This window comes from Urocampus carinirostris, chromosome 15 (genome assembly GCF_059441175.1).
Source record: "Urocampus carinirostris isolate Australia breed hairy pipefish chromosome 15, RoL_Ucar_1.0, whole genome shotgun sequence".
NCBI lineage: Eukaryota > Metazoa > Chordata > Actinopteri > Syngnathiformes > Syngnathidae > Urocampus > Urocampus carinirostris.
In genome coordinates, this window is record NC_142363.1 from 27,488,954 (window position 1) to 27,512,092 (window position 23,139).

The window sequence follows — 23,139 nt, forward strand, 5'->3', positions numbered from 1 at the left end:
TCCAATTTAAGTAATGAATTTATTTTCAATGTAACTAGCCACTAAAATATAAACCGTCGCCGTGCTTTGCAGTTTGTTTTCTAGGTGGACACATTGACTTGTGAGCCCCCCTACTGCAGAACTTAATCCACAATGGTTATTGTGAAAAGTAAACCGTGACAAACAGCGAGGGGGGTATTTTAGTCTGAACATCATAATGCAAATGATCAATTATCGTTTATAGTCTGTATCTCACTTTTAGGCTAAACCATTTTTAATCTGGTGCCTTACAACCCAAAACGGACAGATATATTGTTCCCAAGGTTTCCCCGAAGAGTTTGGTCGGTAAAACCACAAGAGTCTTTGAAGGCGTTGCTTAATCAAAGCTCAGTCTGGGATGAAACAGCGACCCGCGGTCACCTCGTATATCCGCCACCCTCCCGTATTGTTCCCCTTCATGCCCGGTGGCAGCCCAGGAAGCCGCGGCAGCAGCTTTAGCCGGCGTGTTTATTCAGGATCCATTAGCGGCAGCATTTTTATGCTCTCAATAATTCAGCCGCTTGCTCCTGGGCTGCGACGGCTGACGGCAGGCGAGTTCACTGAAGCAGTTCTGCCACAAAAAGAGCTTGAGTGAATCACGGGCCGATGGAGAACAATGGCGGGAGGGGGGGGGGCAAGTGCAGCTTGTCTAGAAAATGGGGATGAAGGTGAAGGGCGGAATGTGTACCAAGTATGCAGGGATTGCCTTTTTCCGTTTTTTTCTCCCTCGTTTTTTCTCCCTCGTTTTTCTTTGGGTTGAGAATGGAAGTCATTAAATGGGATCGAACTTTCATCACTTTATTTCTCAGACAAACAAGTGTTGATATATTACACCTCTCCCAGATTTTATGTTAAAGGTGGGGTGCATCGTTTGAGGTTTCCTTAAAAGTTGAAGGTTTATTTTCCATTGCTTTATTTTCCATTGTTTCTGTGTGCTTCTATCTTTTTTATTTGAGCAGAGCTGTTCAGGCTCAAACTCATTAGGTTCCAGGAATGGGGGCTTGGGGGAGTGCTGGAGAGTGAATTCATGGCACCCCCCATTTTTTTAAATTTGTTAATGTAGCATGTGTTTTGTGTTTTGATGCCCTTTCACTATCCATTGCAGCCTGGTCATCCTGGAAGGAGGATTACCTCATGTGTGGTCCCTTCTCAAGGTTTCTTCATTTTCCTCTTGCTGAGGTTTTGAGTTTTTCCTTGCGCTCAGGTTTTAGATCAGGGGATAGTTTTATAATAGTCTAGTCTGTATAAGTCTGCGGTCCGTGCAGGTTTCTGAGACTTCTTGTGATTAGCGGCATAAACATGACTTGACATGAAAATGCAGTCTAAACACCAACCCAAACTCCAAAAGGATGAAATAAAGGAGAGTTTATTCGAGTTTGTTTAAGAAATGCACGTACAGTGGTTTCTCTATCTTCAACCATAATGCGTTCCTGGTTGTTGGTTAAGTACCGATTTGGTTGAGTACCGATTTTTTTTTATTCCCATAGGAAACAATGGTAAGTGTTTTATTCTGTTCCTCCCATAAAAAAATATCTAAAATATTAAGAAAACGTGTATCAAAACAACCGTTTAGAAATTGTCGACTTTGCAATGCCAAATTGCAAGGTGAGATCTGACACTCGAAAACCATTTTCATACTTTGCGATTAATTCCTTTTTCAGTCCAATAGTTTGCCTCACTGTTTTCCTCTTATCCTTCCCTTTATATTTTGTTCTTGGGACCCATGTTCAAAAGCAACGCAAAAGCACAAACTAGGAAAAAAATAACTTTGAAAATGACGCACCCCTTCACTCATTGACGGTCCGGATAGAAGTGGTGCTGAAGCTAGGCTAACTGGCGCCGCCGAGTGCATCTCTGCTCCACTTGGCTCCACTCGTTACACACCAAATCTCATTCGATTTGACTATTTTCGACTATTTCCGACCATTTTGATTTCTGCCCTTTTCGGTTGGGCACCGAATACCGTGTCGAGCATCCGAACATTTTTTGCGCACACATTTTTTGGTCGAACACCGATTTGGTTGAGCATTGAGGCGGCTGAGGACCGGGGTACCATGGTTCTTGCCCGCGCATCATAAATGAGCTGACTGAGGCTGCAAATGTGACATGAGCCAGGAGATGGTGGCAGAGAGTAACAAAGTTCCAAAATTCTGTACTGTCCTTTAAGCTATGCCGTTGGGTTTCCAAATCATCCCTTCCAAATGAAAATAAATCAATCAATAAGTGTAAAAATGTAAACGGATACGAAATATTTAGAATTTAAATGGAAATAAAAATAATATATAAATATTGAAAAAAATCTTTATTAAAATACTGATATTTATATGTAAATGTCATATTTTGTCTAAGAAACACATTCAACCTTAAACAAGCACTCTTAAATGTTACCAGGGTTTTTTTTTCTAAATCTGAAAATTTTCTATCTATTCTGAAAGACTATTTTTGATATCAACTGAAAACTTCCGGTGGACCGCAGTCGAAGGGCATTATACGGCATCCATTCCGGAGGCAGTGTGCACTGGCCTGTGAACAATAATGCTTTCTAATTGTCGCGGCGTCTATACGGATGCAACTACTTGGCCTCAAAAAAGTACCAAAGGATCAACCAAGGCATTTATTTAGTGCCACGGTGTTTGGAATCCACTGAGGGACTAACCTTCGCTCTTCACACAAGTACTTGTCTGCAAAGTCTGGTGTGTTTACATCACAAGGATTACCAATTCAAATCAGACCCAAAGACACGTCAAGTGTGAAGCATTTTCCTCCGGGAAGACAAAACTGTGCCTTGAACTGACCACCGTTGTATTTGTTTTGTTCTGTCAGAAGTACGCAGTGACTTCACCTTGGTTGATACGAAGTTAAAAAAACCTGTAAAAACACTCAAGATCTTTCTTTACTTTTGCATGTAAAGAAGAGTAGTTACCGTACGTACGTTCATGCGTGTTTATATCTTTTTAACCACGTCCTGTTGTGCATATTCAGACTTTCTTTTAAGTTTGTGTCCGTTAATGGCCCATAAACCAAACAACCCTGGTGGAATAATGGCCAGGCTTAGTAATTGGGTCCCTCCCCCCTTGAGGGAAAAGGAAAAACGAGAGTCCAATATTGAACACACATGCTTAAAGATATTCCCAAATTCATAAATGTGTAAAATATTCATCGGTATATTCCACTAATTTTCCGAGGGGATACATTTTGAAGACGGCATGAGTTGTTGTCATCTAAGCTTTGATATCATCAAAGGGTCCCCATCACCCTATCAAGTCAGTTGCCAAATTTGTTTTACGTGTCAGTTAGTCCAAGAGGGTACGAGTTTTTTAAGCAAAATTGTGGAGAATGCCTCGGTGTTGCAACGCAGGTGTTTGCAGTAATGGTACAATAAAGGGCGAGCAGACAAACTAACAAAAAGACAAAAAATGGAGAGATACCAAGCGGCCGTAGCCTATGCGAGGATCAAAGACTATTGCAAACTATTACGGGCTATTAACCTGCACGAGGGCAAATGATACACATATTTTCAACATAAAGTATAGGTTGTTCATATGCTATAGAGTAGAAGTGTGTTTTAAGCTTAGATTTAAACATTTGCACTGAGGTTGCAGATCGAATCTCAGGGGGAAGAGCATTCCACAGCACCGGGGCCCGAATGGAGAACACTCTCCAACCTGCAGATCGCTTCTTGGCTCCTGGGATCACTAGTAGACCAGAGCGAAGGCTCTGGACCAGAACATAGGGGGAAATTAAATCTGAAAGATATGAGGGAGCAAGTCCATGTTTGATTTTGTATAATACCAAGAGAACCTTAAAATCACATCTTAAGCTAACAGGGAGCCAATGCAGGTTAGCTAAAATAGGGGTAATGTGATCAAACTTTCTTGTCTTAGTTAAAAGCCTCGCTGCAGCATTTTGTACTAGCTGAAGGCTCTTGATTTTGGACTTCGGGAGACCGGAGAGTAGTGCATTACAGTACTCGAGACTGGAAGTAAGAAACGCGTGAATTATAATCCCCGCATCTGACTGAGACGGCATAGGACGAATTTTAGCAATGTTGCGAAGATGGAAGAAAGCTGTTCTCGTAATATTCTTCACGTGTGTTTGAAAGGACAACAGAACAGTAAAGCCCTCGGCAACCCAAACGCTAATAGTGAGCTAGCTGGACAAAATTACACAAACCGCGACACATTCATATTCGCACATCCCTTAACCACCTCAGTCGGAGGGGCACCACCTTCCGTTGTGTGTGTTGGGCAGGTACAGCCTCATGATGCCCATCCCTCTACGGGCCATTTTTGGGGTAAGGGTTTGCACATGAAAGGGCGAGTACTGGTTTCAATGGTTACCAGTTGCAGGAAAATCCTAAACTGACAAGACTGCAACTTGATCAATTGGTTGGTGTCATTTTTGTTGTTGTAAAGCTTTAGATTTCTGTAGAAGCATATTTGTAATATTACTGTAGTTTTATTTTTCATATTTTTATTGTAATATTTCTGTATTGTAGTAGTATTTTGTATGATTTATGTAGTAGTATTTCTGTAGTCATCCTGTTGTAATATTCCTGTAATAGTATTTTAGTAGTTAAGTCACATTTATTTATATAGCCCTTAATCACAAAAATGTCTCAAAGGACTGCAGAGGATTAAAATTACACAATTACCTAATCTTCAACCAACATAGTTTGTTATTACTGTAGTATTGTGTGGTCGTTCCTGTAGGACTATTTTAGAAGTATTTCCATAGTATTTCTGTAGTATATCCATAGTAGTATTTCTGTTATATTACTTTGGTAGTATCTTTGTAGTATTTCTGTCATAATATTTATGTTCTATTATTTTTGTAGTATTTCTATTGTAACATTTCTGCAGTAGTATGTTTGTATTATTGTTTTTGTATTTTTATGGATTTTTTGGGCCATATTTTTTGTGTGTATTTTTTAGGTTATTAGCAGTAGAATTTGTGTAGTATTGATGTAGAAATTTTGTACTACTTTCTATTTTGTTGCCTTGGAGAGGGGTGGTCAGCACCTGGTACTTGCTCAAGACACCCCACAGGAAATGGTGCCCCTACAAACCCGTGCGGTTAAGGGATTCAACCAACCAACATTTGTTGTATTATTGAAGTATTATCTTTTCGTTTTTTCCGAGGTAAATGAAAAAGCCTAAATGGCGGCATGTTGCCCGCGGGCCGTAGTTTCCCCACCCACGCCTTTAATGGTCCATCCCTGGTGGGATAATGGCCCGGCCGCAGTACTTAGGCGCCTCCCCCCTTGTGGAAAAAGGCTAAACGAGAGTGGAATATTGAACTTTTCTGAACGCACGTGTTAAAGATCAGCACCATGGCAACAGCCCTCCGGAGTCCAATGCAGGTGGCACTCGGCGCAGAGCATCTCCCCAATTGACAGGGTGCCTCTCACCCATTGCATTGTGGGACGCACAATGGTGCAAAATGGCTGTGATCGCCGCATGATTGATCGGGGCGATAATTGTGACAATTAGAGGCTGAGTGGGGGGAGATGTGCCTATTCTTGACAGTGCAAAGAATTTACACAGGCGCTCGGTAACCCCATGTGTTGTGCTTCACAGTTTCTATAGTTACGTTATCGCAGATAGTTATCCTTTTTTTTTTTTGTCGATTTGGCACATTTCCCTATGTTGAATCTGTGATTACTGGCAACGGAGGTACGCACCAGACTATTAAATTAAATAGAGTAAGCGTCACTTTTAACTTCAATTAAAAAAAAAGTTTTCAATAATTCTGCTTTTAAAGAACTGTTTGTATGTAAGAATTTTCTACCAAATTTTCTGTAATTTCACACCAGTGACCTTTTTATCCCCCCTGGATTTTTTTTTTCATTCAAAATTTTGTTCCCCTCGTTTGGAAAAGTAACTTTATAGTTTATTAGAGCAGTACAGAATGTTTTTACTTTTAGAAAAGCTCTTTGTGACGCCAATCCAATCTAAGAGTACAATGATAAAAACAAAATATGTTTTTTAAAATGATTTAAAAAAAAAATAGAATAATATAATAAACTTCGGGGATTTTTTTGGTGCCGTTATCTGTTGTTATATTGTAAGGCTTGCTTCTTCTCACACTGATCCAATCTAATAATACAATGATTAAAATAGTTTTAAATATAATTACATATTAAATGAAACAATTAAAATAAATTGGATATTATAACATAAAATGGTTTAATAAGATGAGACTTTAAGGTATCAGAACCACATATGCTATAGGATTATTCTAAATATCTGAACTGACTTTTAAGGCTTTTTTTAACAATCAAATTCAGTAGCACAGTGATTTGTTTTCTAGTTAATAAAGAATGAAATTAATAAAACTGTATGATAGTCATCTTTGAAAATATTACATATACTAAAGGTTTTTTTAATCATTATTCGATCATTCTTGAATGTTATTCCCATGTTTTTTCTAACACCTATGCAAGCCTATGATACAATTATAAAAAATGTTTTTAACGCTACAAGAAAATGATATATACACACATATAAAAATGGTTTAATATGATATTACAAATACTATAGGATTTTTATTTTTCAATCTGATTATTATATCAAACCATAATTTAAGATTGTTTTGCCATTTCTTAAGACACTTTCTGAAATCAATTTAACAGTGCAAAGATTAATATATGTGTATTTAATAAAATAAATACATTGAATTTAAATTAAATAATACAATAAACGATTAAAATAGAAATGGTATAAAATACTTCTATAGATCTGACGTCAAGAATTCATGAGGTGTTGATGGGTCTGATAACTGTAACAGTATTATACTATCCACAAGGCCAACAAAATAGTAAATTGTTATTTGCCGGATATCGTAGTCTGCAACACCATATTACACAACTTTCCATAAATAATGGCTGCATCCTCAACTTGTTACTTCAAAATCAAGGTTTCACCTGTCTTCCACACTTATACCTGTTCGTGTTTCACGGTTAATAATTGCTTCAGGCCACGGCTTTATTTTTTCCCCGTTAAGTGAGTGTTCTACTAAAGAAGGGTGTCACTTGAAAGCAAACGCTTAATGGCTGACTAAAGGAGCTCTCCTGTCATCTCGCCTCTTCGTGGTCCTGTGATGCGTTCGTGGCGCTCCAGCACACCCGAGTTGTCACATCCACTCACCCGAGCGTCTATGTCTCTTTCCAGGAAGAGCAGAACAGAGGAAAGCCAAACTGGGAGCACCTCAACGAAGAACTTCATGTCCTGATCACAGTGGAAGACACGCAGACCAGAGCAGAGATCAAGATGAAGAGAGCCGTGGAGGAGGTGAAGAAGCTCCTCGTACCAGCTGTAAGTACTCGTGAATTTTTTGGGCCTGTCGGGTTCAGTAAAGAGGGCGACACGATGCCAAGTTTTTTTCTGGATAATAAAAGTAGAAACAGTGGAAAGACTCTGTATTAGAACAAACTGGAATTGGACCCAAAAATGTCTGCATTGGTATTTACACAAAAATCTACAACTCTGAACCCAGCTCAGGGTTCTTATGGGTGCTTGAAAACCTCAAAAATGCTTGAATTATAATGTTATGTTTTCATGGATTGAAAAGTGCTTGAATCTTGGGTAAAGTACTTATAAATATTTGAAATTTTGGTCATGTTTCTCAAATCTGCTTAAACATTGCACTATGGTGGCTTCGCCTTGCCATTGCATTTTTCCCCTCTTAAGTTTTAACAAGGTGCTGTAAGACAGAACCAGAGTGGATGATGGTTTACTTTCCAGAGTTTGAATTTTCTTTGTCATTCATGAGAACATTTTGTACATTGTTCACAATGAGATTTGATGTGGTACCCCAAAAACATCCAGTAAAAGAAAAAAAATAGAACATTACTAGTAGTGCTTGTGGACTCGACCGGGTTGTAAATGCAAAATAGTGAAAATACTGAAATGACATTTAGCAGCAACGTTTGTTTTAAATGGAACCGTAGTGTCTACCAGAGGGCAGCTGGTCAAAGAAGTGGTGGCCTGGGTGAGAAAGTCCTTAATAATGCTTCGGTAGCATTAGCCGGCAATGTCTTCCAGTTTGGGAAGAGACCAATTGATGATTTTCTGGGCAGTGTTGATGACCTTCTATAAGGTTCTGCTGCCTTGCAGCGTATGGTCCACCGCTCACTGTTTGCATCCTGTTTACAAGCACATATTGACCACGGGAACAGCTCGGCCAAGCGCTGCCTAGCGAGATTCGCCCACTGTGACTGCCACGTTCCATCTCCGCTTCCCCCCCGATCGCATTCTGGCGAGTGGCGAGTTTTCCGTGGCGAGTGTGGCGAACAGGTGGACAGAACAGCTGAAAGACCGGATTTCTCAAAAGGTGGCCGTATATAGGGGGCTTGGTGGTCTTTAGGCAAAGAAGTGTTGGGATTATTTGGTCAATGTGGCCAAACAATTTTGGTTTGTGGGAGTTTATATTTTTTATAAAGGCAAAGGCATTACATTTTTACCCTATTAACGACTAAAGCGCACAGGATATCTTTTTGGACTCACCCACCAAAACCATGAATTGGAAATTGAACTATATCGTCAACACTCAATCATTGTTATCTCAGCCACTGAAGCGCAGAAAACTATCGGATTTTGTGAAAGCCAATTTTATTATGCCAAACCCACCATATTTTTATATTTAGATTCAAGTGTTTCCGTAGTGCAGTGGTTGGCACATTTGCCTAACACACGAAAGGTCCCCAGTTCAAAAAACATTTGTTGGCCTGGTCGGGTGCCATTAGGCTGTACTTGCCCAAGAGACACCACAGGAAATGGTGCCCCTACGACCTTAGTGGATAAGTGATCTAGCTATCATCCAGCTTCCAGATTCAACAATTCAAACACAAGGAAAACAAATAATACCAAATATCCTGCGAACAATTGACTCAAAATGTATTTTTCATATTATCGTAAATGCTTTTTACTTGTTAATTTCTGTAAAGTTTAATTGCATAAGAGCTATGTAATATATAAAATATCTCTGTAGAATTTAAAATTAATTATTGTAACTATTTCGAAATCTAAATTTATATGTTATCCCTTATATATTAACAGAATGATCACATTACATTATTGAATATTCTTGTACTTCCTTCTATGAAGTTTGGCAAATTAATATGTATTTATATATTTCTTGCATTTATTTTGTTTATACATTTTAGGGATGTATAGTTCAATTGACTATATGCATATTTTTTCCTTCTGCGAAGTTTCACAATAGAATAAAATGTATAGTTACGCGTGCCCCAGCTATGGGCCCCTTCAATCAGTATCAATTGTGGTTTCGAAGCTAAATTTGTCGGTAAAATGTGATATAATACTGCAACTAAGTCAAATACACATGCATTATCTTCAGCTACGACCCTCATCCTTGTATTTGAAATACAATTTTACAAATCACTCCTTGCTCTTTAAAAGTTTGCAATGACTTTGTTGATTTATTTTCATATCTCACGCCTAAATAAGCTAATGTCAGAAATGTGTCCAATATATACATACAGCGATCCTCCGCTATAATGCACTTTACTTTTCTCTCTCTCGCTACTCGGCAGTTTTGTATCATACAATGTGGTCTGCATTCTGATTGGCTAAACCATCTGCCCACTTATTATTTGACAGTAGTCAAGTCATGTTTATTTGTATAGCCCCTAATCACAAAGAGTCTCAAAGGGCTGCACAGACGGATTATTGCAAACCACAGACTGTTATGACACCATCCCCTGATCTAAAACCTACGCGAGGGCAACGAAAAACTCAAAAACCTCAACACAGTACAATAGTCATTTGTTAAAAAAAGTTATATAAGGTACTTTAATTGAGCCTGTAAAAGAGGTTTTCCTTCGGTTTCAGTGTACAATAAAGTATTTAATCGTTGTAAAAAAGTTTTTACCCCCATAAATTTTTGCTTATCACGGCGGGTTCTTTTCCCACTTAGCAGAGATTCACTTAATACGGGTGGTTATGGAACGGAATAACCACAGAGTTCACGGGAATACCTAATACATTAAATCATTTTTTAGAATAATAAATAATAAGAAAACGGACCAACCTGCAAATAAATAATGTAAACTATTGTCACACCACATTCTGATGACCCTCAGCGTTCTCGAGCTGTCATCGACGTACGGGGTCATGAGTGTGCGCTGTGCAGTCTGTGTGTGTTTGCAGTGACTCATACAGTAGTCAACTGTCAGCACCAAGGACGGCTTCATTCACGCAAGCACGTATTTTGATAGTGTGCGCGCACGACAATGTTCAACTGTGTCAACATCTTGTGCCAGCACACACGCCGAGGAAACAAAACAAGTGCCTAAAGAAATAAGTGGCGGATGGGATGCAGACAAGGAGTGTTTCACAAGGGAAAGCACACGAGGTGACTTCCCTGCTGTCAGGGCGGAGGCGAGGGGGATAAACTGACATTGTGTACAGGAAGCTGCACCGGGTGGATTTATTGTTTGTAAACGGTGATGATTAATTGCAGTGGTCTCTGCTAAATAAAGGTTTCATCATTTTTTTTTCTTTCTTTCATAATATAGGTAACATGGAGGTTTTGGCGTTTTAATAATTTACATCCACGTCTACTATAGTTTACTCTCTTAAAAAACTTCTTTTGTGGAAATGTTTAAATCTAAGCTTAAAACACACTTCTACTTTATAGCATATGAATAAACTATATTTTTTGTTTACAATATCTGTGTATTATTTGTTATTCCAACATCCATTGCAGCCTGGTCATCCTGGAAGGGGGATTACCACATGTGCGGTACCTTCTCAAGGTTTCTTCATTTTTCTCATGTTGAGGTTTTTGAGTTTTTCCTTGCCCTCATGTAGGTTTTAGATCAGGGGATGGTGTAATAATAGTCTGTGGTTTGCAATAACCTTTGCAGCCCTTTGAGACTCTTTGTGATTAAGGTCTATACAAATAAAAATGACTTGAGTTGACTTGTGTTTGGGTTGATTCCTCTGAACTTTCAGTTTTTTTGTAATGCCACAGTTGAATTCATCCATAAATAGTGTAAGTCTAGGCTTCTGGCGAGCCACAAACACATCTTTTAAGTCATGCTTTTTTGTGACGCCCTTTATCACAAGGAGTCTCAAAAGACTGCACAGGCCACAGATTATTGCAAACCACAGACTATTACACCATCCCCTGATCTAGAACCTACATAAGGGCATTAGAACTCAAAAACCTCAGCATGAAGAAAATGAGGAAACCATGGGACGATGGGATGCAGCAATGAACCACACATTTAAGGCAAACAAGCACAGAGTGACATGAATATTGAACTGTACCGAATTTTGAACTTTTGTACTCGCAGCCGCCAGTTCCTGGCTTTTGTCATCATTGCAGCCTCCATCAGCTCGTTCATGATGCGCATGCAAGTATGGGCTTTTCTTACACGATTGGGTTGGCGTTTGGACTCTATTTTAACAGGTCTTTACTTGCTTTCACAATTTTCATGGTACCCAAAAACATTGGAATCAGCCTGAAGTAACTCCCTACCCCGCAATTCCCCCCATTTCTCCTACCTAATGTGTTCCTCCCCGACCAGCTTTGCTCAAAGTAAGATATAAGCATATACAGTAGGTGTGGTGGAAAATGAAGCATATAAGGGCTCTGTGAACTCGGTTGTTAGTCATCGTTGGCACATACTTAAAATGTTTCAATTTAAACTTTTTTAAGGACACCCCGGAACGCATGTCAAAAGTTAAATGCAGAAACGTCTATTTTGCATATTAAAGTCCCTTGGGTTTGTTATGTTTTGTAATTTGTAATGTAATTTAGCGTATATATACCCATAACCGATTGGTAGGATATAAATCAGTGATTCACTAAGGACAGAACCGTGAAATGGCGAGGGAATACTTAACAACTATTGATTTAATATGTAATTCCATTGCATGCTTGTATTCTGTGACTAATGCATTCATATCAATGTTCAATGATCGGCTTTTAATACCGCTAACCACATATGACATTCTGTCAATTGCTCCTTTATTAAACAAGAATAAGCATCAACCGTTAGTGTGTAACGGCTCTCCATGTCCGCCTGGCATGTTTTATCTTTGCCGGAAACCCCCAGGGGCTGAGCGCATTTTTGTCGTGTCAGTTCACACCCATCACGAGTGGGTGGGTGGGCTGTCGTGCTGGCTGGCACCGAACTGTGAATGGGATTTAAGTGCACGGGTATTGTACTAATGAAGGGCATCTTCCCCACATCTGGCAGTGCAAAGATCCCCTTTAGGAAAATCGCACAGGAAACATAATGAGGTCGTGCTTTTATTCCCTTTCAGTGAACAAGGCTTGAGGGAACAACAAAAATTATACCCGTCTCCTGTTTGGTTTACTTTTCGAGTTGCTGCTTCAGCCATAAATTAAAATTAAATTAAAACTACTGCTAATAGTTGTATACTTTTATGGGAGGGACGGCAACGGGGTGTTGGTTGTGTCGTGCTTCTCATGGCTGCTTTTCAAATCGGAGGACCATTCCTGCCATTTGAAGAAACGTATGTCACAAAGAATGCCTATGATGCAGTGGAAAATCTTGTTTAAATGTCAAACTGGCTGAGCTTTTTACCTATTTGTTGAACAACTAGTGGACCAATCAGCTTGAATGATTTTTACCATAAATAGTTGAAAGGTTCAGCCAGCCTCACCCGCACTCTCATTTGAATTTCATATGGTTGTGACAAAAACATGAAAATAAGTGACAAAATACACGCCAAAGTTAATGACGAAATACGTGACGAGATGAATGACTTGCAAGACACACAAGATAAACAACCAAATGCACAAAACTCATGACACAACTCACGACACAACGGGATGACAAAATGCTTAAATATTTGAACAAATTGCAATTTTGTCATTTACTTAGGCGTTCCATTATCTATTTGTGCTCATTTATTGGTATATCTTTGTTGGTATGTATTTATTTATACTTTTATTTTTTACAAATGAAAGGATTTTAAAAGTCATGCACACTCAATTTGGCAACTGTACCTTCAAGACAAACAAAAGACTACCCAAATTGCATTACTGGCATACTTGAATGAATGAATGAAAAGTTTTATTTCGAACATTAAAATAAAAACAGGACAAAAACAATGAGTCAACAACAAAATAATGTCACAACATGTTCGAAAAGGGGTAGCCAGAAGCAGATGCTTATTTTCCCTACCCCTTTATCTTCCCTATTAAATACATTTTACAAATCCTCCTTTCCTCTTATGTCTAATACAACAAAATCTCATGGATATACTTATTACATAGGTCAGATATCAATAATTATAATAATTACAATAATCACATATTTTATACACTAATCTTCGTAATACCCATCCCTCAACCTCATAATGCGCCTAGTTATCAAATGTCACTGCGGCACCAATGATAATAACAACAATAGCAATAAACATAATATTTATAATAACAGTTCTGGTATAAAAATAGCAACAATAACAACAAGTTAACCATAGTTTTAAATGCAGTATTTCTAATCCCCCTCATATCCCATTTTCTTCATCCCTGTATTTCGCCAGTAATGCTTAAGACTGTCTACAGGTTGTGAGGGCCTCCGGTTTGCCCCTCATCAAACTCGTCAATCATGTAAACTTTTGAACCTCATCCCGAGTTAGGATAACGTCTACAGGATGAGAGACTCTGAGGGGGGCAGTCAGAGATGCCTGGGAGAGCCTGATAGGGCTTCTCTTTCAAGTGTGGATTTCTTCTGTTGATCCTGCCTTCACACACGGACAAGCTCACACATACTTGGCTTTTCCTATCCTAGTTGAGACATTATGACATCATGCATTTCATAGCGCAGAGGTGTGCAAAGTACGGCCCGTAGGCCACATACAGCTTTATTAATCAGGGTCGCCAAGTGCAAATTGTGAAAATGATAATATATTACCAGCTAAGTAATAAAGTACTACTAAAAAAGTTAGTTCATTTTGCTGTCGGTCTTGTCCCCAGTTTCCCTTCATGAGTTTCCCACCCCCTATGAAAAATATATTCTTCATCAAGCATTAATGTGTACTGCGCTCAAACAAATGACTTCACTTTTCTGTACTTGCTATTTGTTTAGTCTTCCTTTCATTTTCTTTATCTAGATATTTATCAAATTTCATGCAAGAAAAAATGTATTTTAATCTAAAGTATACATTTTAGTGCTTAAAGGGGCAACATGTATGATTTGACCACTAGATGTTGCTGTATGGAGCAGTGAAACCGACAATGAGTGCTACAAAGCACAAGGAAGAATAAAAACGACAAACTCAAAATGACCAAACCGTACCATTTTTCTTTTATCCCAGCCTTTATCAAGGTTTTTGGTTTTGGGGGGGGTACTTGTATCAGTAAATCACCTTTTTTATTTTTATTTTTAATTTATTTTATTTTTTTATGAATCAAGTGTTTCGCCAAAAATAGGTCTAACACTCCAAATACTAAGAATCTTTCATAGTTTACTACTCCAGTTTATACCAAATTACTAAACGTGCATTTTCTATTTAAGCAATACTACAAAAATCTGAGGAGCAATCAAGCAAAAAAAAAATCAAGAAAAGTTCATTTTTGTATTAAAAAATTGTTATTTATTATGAATATTAAATCTGTAGAGTTTAGTTATTAAATATGGCTAATTTGTTGTGTACAGATTATCAAGTGATGACATGGTCTTAGAAGCACTTTCAACTTGAAAGCGGCACTCTTAAATGTGATTTCCAAATCTGAACATTATCCATTCTGAAAAGTAATTTTCAATATTTGGCAGCTATATAGATGCACAGTAGATATTTCTAAATGTATTTATAAATGCATTATCTACTTTCTTCAGATTTTGCAGAGGTATTGGGTGTGATTGACAGATACCAAAAAATCAAATCAACAGTTTTTTCCTCCTGGCCTTGTTCTTCCTGCCAACTGTTTAACCCAGTGAAGCCCAGAACTGATAGAAATGTGCCCTACTCTGTCCGAACCCCAAGTCCAAGTGAAACGTCATCTCTAAGACTAAGTCCTAACCTTAAAAATGGGGTCTCAACACTTTAAATTGTCTTAATACGATTTGCCACAATGATGGAAAAACCTAAAATTGTCAGAAATATGACTCACCACTCAGGTTTCCTGTTGATGTCCTCAAGCCGAGCAGAGGCTCACTGCACTTTGAGTAACCTCCGTTCACATACGTTATAAAACAACAGGACAGCCTCTGAGTCTATAAAGTGAAGCAGCACACCTAAATTTGATGTAATGGTAGCCTGAGGCCGCCTGTGGACTCGTAGTGTGTCTCACAGTTCTGATTTGGGCAATTTAACCTTGGCCACTCAGTTGTGAGTTATTCCGTGTGGATTTTTTTGGTTTGCCATCCTTTCACTGTTGTCGTTAACAATCATGGAGGTGTAATTGTCGTATGGATTCCGAACCCCTGATACCAAGATAAAAACATTAGAATAACAAAATGGTGTATTGTTGGTACCACAAATACTTAATATACCTTTATATAATAAATGGCATTATACATAAATATTCAGTAATTGTAACGTTTGGTTACAGGCATAATCCTTAACGGGTGGAAAAAAAAATTGCTGCTAAATTATTATTGCACTTCTTCCCATTGCATTATTGCTATGATTCACTATTCTCATTCACAAATGTTGCACTACTATTATAACTTAGGCCAGTCTCTAAGCACGGCGTTGTAAATATTTCTTTCTGCCTTTTATCGTGATAGTCTTTTTATCTGTTTTTCTCTTTGAAATCCTTATTACATGTTTACCTTGGGGCACAATGTCCGATCAAGTTGCATACAATGTTTCACAATGTTGATATCAATGATTATAAAGACAATTCAATGTACCCTTTTCATATCACAATTTTCGTTTCCATGGTTATAATTTTTTTGCTTTATTGCAAGTTATGGGACCCATAGCTAACAAATTCAAGTTTCTTACACGAGATTCTAAACTGAACTAAAACAGAAAAAAGGAACATTGTGGGACAGAGTTCTGCTAATAGCATATGGGCTTCTTCATGACGCTGTGACACAAACCAATAGTAGAGCAGAATCTTATATGACCTCAACCAATAGCAGACAGGCATCCTACAGCTGAACGTAATTGTTAATTCTGATATTTTGGTGAAATATGATGTTTTTGTGAGATCGTTAAAATTTCCAACTAAATGCAACTTGTATTTAACTCCATCTCCTGTGTAAACGCCACAACTATTCTGCATGCGCAGAAGCGGATATGTGAGGTCAAACGCAATGCACTCATGTTTGCGAAAGTACTCATGGATGTTAACAGCGGAGCATTGTAATCTCTAATTATTAATTAAATTTAAACTTTGCTTTACCCCCATTGAATGATGTCCCTGTGGTGTGATTTAAATGCAAGTATTATTGACTATCTCTAGAGAATACTAGCGCTTTATCAATGAGCGCGACTGTTCACACCAGTAATGTCAAGCAACAGGTTTGGGAGTCTTCCCTGAATCATGACACCCGGTGTTTTCATGTCGTTATTGAGTTCTCATTTCAAAAGATCATTAATGTATCAGATTTAGGACTACATTTGAAAGCGGCCTGGGTCTGGTGTGAAAAGATATTTTTCGTTTAGACGGACATTAACAGATCTGATACAGGTCGTGTCAGTTTTTAAAAAAATCTGATTTCCCTGCAGTGTGAACCTAGCCTTAGAGACATAACTCAGTTATATGTATGAACACCGTAAAGATTTGATCTGTTGGCATGTGAAATAATTTGTTGTAGGTGTTGAATGGTGGGGTAAATTCTGTAACAAGAGAATGAAAAATCTAAATCTTCATAATCGTAACATGGAAACATCACTAGCAAGGGGATGCTGTAGTTCATATTTTTATGCTAACATCCCAGTTTTGGACTCGTTATCAGTCCCTTGTCATTTTGAGAGGAGGTTGTATGGATTTATTTTAAAAGGATTGTAATTTATGTATTTAATCATTTTATTTTAATCATTTAAAACTTCTGTATTTTCAAAACGACAATAGAACCGAATTCTTCCTCTAGGTTGCATGGGGGGAAAAAATGTATCGAAACCCAGTGCCATTCATCTGTATCTTTAAAATGACAATAGAACAGTGTTTTTCTCGTTTGCATGAAAAGATAATGTATTGAAACCCAGTGGCACTCACAAACTTGTTAAGCATATCCCAATACTCCAAAATATACAACACGGGCCATTGGCGCTTGCATTATGTTCTCGTCTAATGTCGATACGATGAATCAAGCATATCATTTGCTTTGTAGGAGGAACAGAGAATAAATCCCCAAATGTAAATATAAACACACGCTGCCCCGGAGACGATTTCACAGCATGGCGTATTTTGCTCACTGACAGATTAAATTGTTACGCTGTGGGGATAAATCGTTCTCGTTCACAATTTTCAAGTGTTCCAATACACGGCGTTGTCTCAGTTTAAAGCGTAGATGTGCTTCTGTATGTCCACGTCATCATTGGCATCACAGACACAGTTCTGGCGAATGAATAAGGCAGAAGTCGGCGCTGAATATTTCTCCAGAAATCACGTGTTTGGTTTTTATTCTGTTTCAACTCTTATGCTCTCCTCCCCCTGTCAGCGGTGTATGACAAATGAGTACAAAACACCATCTGGCTGCATCCATCCATGCGCGCCTCCCCCAGTTAATGAGGTTTATTTTCTAAGGTCCAAGCCATCACTGTCATTCCCCTTTATTTACTTTTAATGTATCCCATGCGTGCTATTCATTCGGCATCATCCGCAAGTAGAAGCCACCAGCTCCCGTCGAAAGCTGCAGGATTTTCTTCTCCTCCCTCAATTTCGAAGATGCTGTTTTGAACGCGGCAGTGTAATTGATCTACCGTCAACATTTATGCTTGTTTGATGATAAATGATGATGGGGAAATCCTCAGGAAAGGCTCTCTGGCTCGTTACCCGAAGGGGATGCAATTTGACAAAAGCTGGGCTGTATACATTCGACTGTGCGTTTCTACAGATGCAAGCAAAAGGCAGCAAAGCATTGTTAACCTTGAAGGATCATCATCCATCAAATTGAAGATGAATTTCTTCTGGTTGATGGACCTGCACATATCATTACATTACAATGGACTTCATAAGGCTGTCTTGGATTTAACCGTCTGTGACAAATGAATGCATTAACCCCTTAACGTTCTGACTGCTATTTCTGTGTGTTCAACCCTAATTAATCAATGTTAGTAGCACTTGTAGTAATTATTAGTATTAAGTAAGTATTTCAGTTTAGGACAAAACTTTAGAGCGTTACCATTCAAAAGAGACCAAAACAGTCTACATTCTCCAAACAGTTTAAGAACAGCATTCCATTTACTTTGGGTAAGTCTTTGATTGGGATTTTACAGGAACTTTGTGGGGTTAAATGTCTGTAAATTGACAATAAATCAGCAAATCACCAGAAGATTTTGTCTCAGATAAGTACAATCCTCTAAAAAAATCTGTTTTCTATAACCTATATAGCCCAGGGATATGACATCAATCTGTTCTGAGGTGAAATTGATGTATTGCAAGGGATAGAAACCTATGCTTATTAGCTTATGCCGCTGGACCCTCGTTACCACAGGTAAAAACATTAAAATTGTAAGTACATATAAAACGTTAGTGACAAGATTGTATGTAGTAAGTACTACTTGTATTAAATATGTGTTTATTAATGAATAATAAATATGGATGTGAAGTACAAAGGCCATTTTTATTAACGTTTGCAGTGATGTGGCTCGAGCTGGTACAGTGGAGTATGCAGGTGAATGCAGAGGAGGGAGGATATGTTGGATTTAAATTAAAACGGATATTAAAATGACCACTTGCGAGAATTGTCACTTTGTTGCGTTAATCACCTCCTAAGTCTTAATAATCGTCTACAGCCATATTTGTTAGAGGTGGTAACAATTTGTGTCTTTGTAGTTCTTGATAATCGCAGTCTTCTATTCCCTGATTAACATGTTCTTGCTTCTCTCTATACCATTACTGCATATTTTTGGACCCATTTCTAATGGATGCAGTACCAAAAGGTCTGCCTATCCGACTGTGTCTTTCCAAAGCACACAAGATTTTGAACTGAACAGAGAGAGAGGCATTTTGGGTGAGAGTTGACTATTACTATCGTTAACTTCATGACGCCGCAACGCAAACCAATAGCAGACCAGCATCTTATTTGACGTCGGCCAATAGCAGACTGACATCTTAAAGACGCCTAAGGCATGTAACTCATGCAGTCTTACACACTAACATTGCCAAGTTTGAGCTTTTGTTGTGGAAAATAATTTGTCCTTGATGTGTATGGTGGGGAAAATGCTGTAACGAGGGGCCCGCAAAACGGTGTTATTCCACATCTTCACGTGAAAACATTGTAATGTAGGCTCGCTATTACTCAGGATTGTATATTAGTTTTCAGGTCAGGACTGGAAAAAGTACGTCCGGTTTAGTGAGCCTGACCACAGCCGTGATGTCAGAGGACATCATGTGTGAGGGCTGAAATCTTTCCAAGGTATGAACTAAAAGGACAACTCCCCATTTTAATTGCAGTAATATAGAACATATTACATTCCATTTTAATATCCGCTTTTAACGACTTAAAACGTAGAGTATGGCTGTGGTCCGATGTTTTTCTGCCAAGCTGGCAGCGAGCACGTTTCCCCCCAGACTGTTATTACCTTCATAAGGCTAATAAAAGAGTTGTGCGGGATCATATTAACCTAAGGTGATTTGCACCTCCCAGGATAGCAACCGCAAAGGTGCATCGCATTACAGCACAAGCACACGTGTGTTAATCATGTTTTAATTTGCACTCACGACTTTGTGACATCTCCACGAGATGCAAATTTCCTTTGTTCCTTCTCGCCCAGGCGTAGTCCTGATGACCTCATAGTGTGTAATCGTTTTAGTGGAAGTCCATTTTTTGCAGTCACATTAGATGAGAATTATCTTCAAGTACGCTACGCCGATTGAAACGGATCATTCGATAACGCAAAGTTGGCCGCGAATGTTGCACTGGGATTGTCAGGTTATTTACGACAAATGGACGCGTGGTAATTTCTTCCAGGCTCGAGCTGTCACTATTGTTCAACTTGACTGCAATGGTTTTGAGACACTCCGAGAAGTTTATGGAGCAGTTAACCACTTTGTGATCAAATTTATGTGGAGCACCCGACCACAAATACATGTATTCGACTTAGAATATTGAGATTAGGGTCTTTATTGTCTGTGATGCAATTAAAAAACAAATGTTCTACATTCTGGATCCATTGTAATTCCACTGAAATATTACAAAACCTTTAATGTTTTAATATCCCTGATTATATTTTTTACAGTCTGCTAGTATACTTTCAGAGTGGATATTTGAGTTTTTGCCATTATCATTACAGAAAATAAGGATCTTTGTCATGATAATCTAATTTCCTCTAAAACAGTCCTGTATCTAATACCCATTTTACAATAAGACTATTCCCATTGCCTTTGCACACATCAACCTCTTCTTCGGCACATTGTTTTCTTATATTTTTCCCTCCTTAAGCGTGTGCTCAAAATCACAATTGGATATTGGATTAATATTATGTAAACATTCCGTCAATAATCCATAAGCCATTGTACAACCATTTAAAGGAGTCCCCAAACTTTTTCCTGTGAGGGCCACATAACTTTTCCCTTCTCTGATGAGGGGCCGAGGTCAGTTTGTAACAGAAAAAGTGGGACGATTGCAGGAGTGCCTAAATGTAAAAATGTATTGTACATCTCACCTGCAAAATAGATGGTAAATGTCAGTCTCACACGGCACCATTTACTTGTTGACATTAAGAGTGATTTATTGAACAAGTCTCATTAAATCACGTGAGATCCCGTGAGACTTGCCCCAAACACCCTTCTCTGACCTGTGAGACTATGTCATCTAGTGGTGATATACTGGTACTTCACTTTTTCTGCTTTACAAAACGACATCAAAATCCCAAAATATAACATTTTAACTAGTCAGCAACCCTTGTTGCACCGTATAAAATAGTTACTAACTAATAGTTAATAATGAAAATAGTTCATAACTAAGGAACATTTTATTGCAAAAGTCCAACTTTATTATCAAATACAAATACACATATATAAAAAAAATGCTTTCTGGTATTGTTCAGGGGGCCGGACCAAATGTGAAGGCGGGCCACATCCAGCCCGCGGGCCGTAGTTTGGAGACCACTGATTTAAATGATCAGCACCAGCTTTGAGTGAATCAAATCCAGATTTCAAATTCCTCTTCTCAATGTCATGATAAAGCAAATATTACAAACTTTTAAAATGCTCAATTGATTAACGAGTTCAATCTATCATTGTTTGCATATGTGAATGAAACGTGATGGTCCTTATTCACATTTTTACTGTAATGTGTGGTTATGCAGTTTTAAAAGATCTCTTATCTTGTGTTGCAAAAACAATTCAGTGTTTTTGGTGTCATCTTGTTAAGGCGCTGATAACTTATGACTAAATGTTTTTGTGAAAACAAACTAAGCTTGTCATGGCAGAAGTTCAGATACAGGACATGACCTAGATCCAGGTACAATGGAAGTAGTAATCTGATTGGAAACTGAATATTTTCAGTATTCCGATTGTGTATAGCTATGTAAATGCGCACAATAATCCGATGAAGGTTTCATTCTGACTGCAAGTTTCCCGATATCAATGGTTGGAGTAATAATGTTCATATTCTGATTACTCTTGCATGTATACAGATTTGGTGTATTCTAATTGCTTGTGCACACCTAAATAGTTTAAATCTGTGATCTGAAGCGTTCTTTATCTTAAGTCAAAAATAGTTGGTGGATACCTGAGGCGGCCAAATTTAGTTTGCTGAAACATCCACAAGGTGGGGCACATCTGTTTTAGGGTTAGGGACAATAAAACTCCAGGGACACTACTCTACCTTGTGAACACATGGGACTCAGCATTGAATCTCACTTTTGGGGCAAACAAGCACAAACCATGTTAAATTTAGTGAGTGAAATATTTATATATTTATTTAACGCCTATTTGCGTAATGACGTAGCTCATGCTTCACCCTTGTAATTGGAATACTCAGACGCCATGTACAAATATAATGGGTTATTAATTTGTCTCTAGGAATTTAAACAATTCCTTCGGATTGCTCCAGAAATGCAATACTCTGTTTCGTATGGGTTTATCGCCTGCATGTTGTTTCAGTTTGGATTAATTAAAGAAGAATGTCAAGTAAAATAAAACCTGAAACTCCACGTTACGGTGGCCAACAGGAGAATGGCGTTCCTCGTCTTTTTGCAACAAACTTAGGATTTTTGCTGGAGCAGTATGACGTTCTGCAGACTTGAGGTCACCCGATGCTAAGCTTTCCGCAATCCCATTTCCTTGCGTGAGCGCCGGTAAACATGGTCACTAGGAGGGGTGCAGAGATCAAAGCGTGTCATCGCAGATGTTCGAACCTTCGGACAGGCAATTGGAGTGCAGAGATGCCTATTGAGGTGTCTTTCATCATGCGGGGTCCTAATTAGCATTCCCATACAATGGCGCCAAAGCCGCAGGCATTTATCTATGCGTGCGCACAAAAACAGACTTCAGCATTTCGTTGACTCTAAAAAGGATTAGGAGGCGCTTCAAAGTGAAGCAGCGAAATTGGCCAGAGGGCGCTCAAAGGGTTCCCTCTCATGACCACTGGAGGAACACGGCAGATTAAAACAGCCATGTTTTGCTACCGGCTTCCTATAACTGACAATTGGATTGGGCCTCTGAAGGACAACTAGGTGATGTGAATTAAGAACTTGGTGGTCTGGGGCTCTGAAATAGACTACGTGGTCTAGAAAGTCTGAGTGTAAGTAATGAAAGAAGAGGCACAACTTTTCCACTGAGACCTGACAGGGAAGATCAATTTGCTATCTGGTGATTGCTCAAGGAAAAACAATGAGACCATGGGATTTCTGATTTGCAGTTGTTGTTTATAGGGTTCGTACAAGTGATTGAAAGCCTTAAAGTTGTGTTTTCAGGGATTGAAAAGTGCTTGGATCTTTTTGGCAAGTGCTTGTAAAAATGCTTGAAAGTTTTGCCATATATCTCAACACT

General features: G+C 38.5%; 1 protein-coding gene across 5 annotated transcripts in view; it reads left to right on the top strand.

The window, feature by feature from the left end:
• qkia (QKI, KH domain containing, RNA binding a) overlaps positions 1-23,139 on the top strand; it is a 109,704-nt gene that overhangs the window by 51,550 nt on the left and 35,015 nt on the right. For all 5 annotated transcript variants that reach the window (XM_088353832.1, XM_088353833.1, XM_088353835.1 and 2 more), the window contains exon 4: positions 7,191-7,334. In XM_088353832.1, coding sequence (XP_088209958.1) covers positions 7,191-7,334 — 144 coding nt within the window. The remainder of the gene's footprint in view (positions 1-7,190; positions 7,335-23,139) is intronic.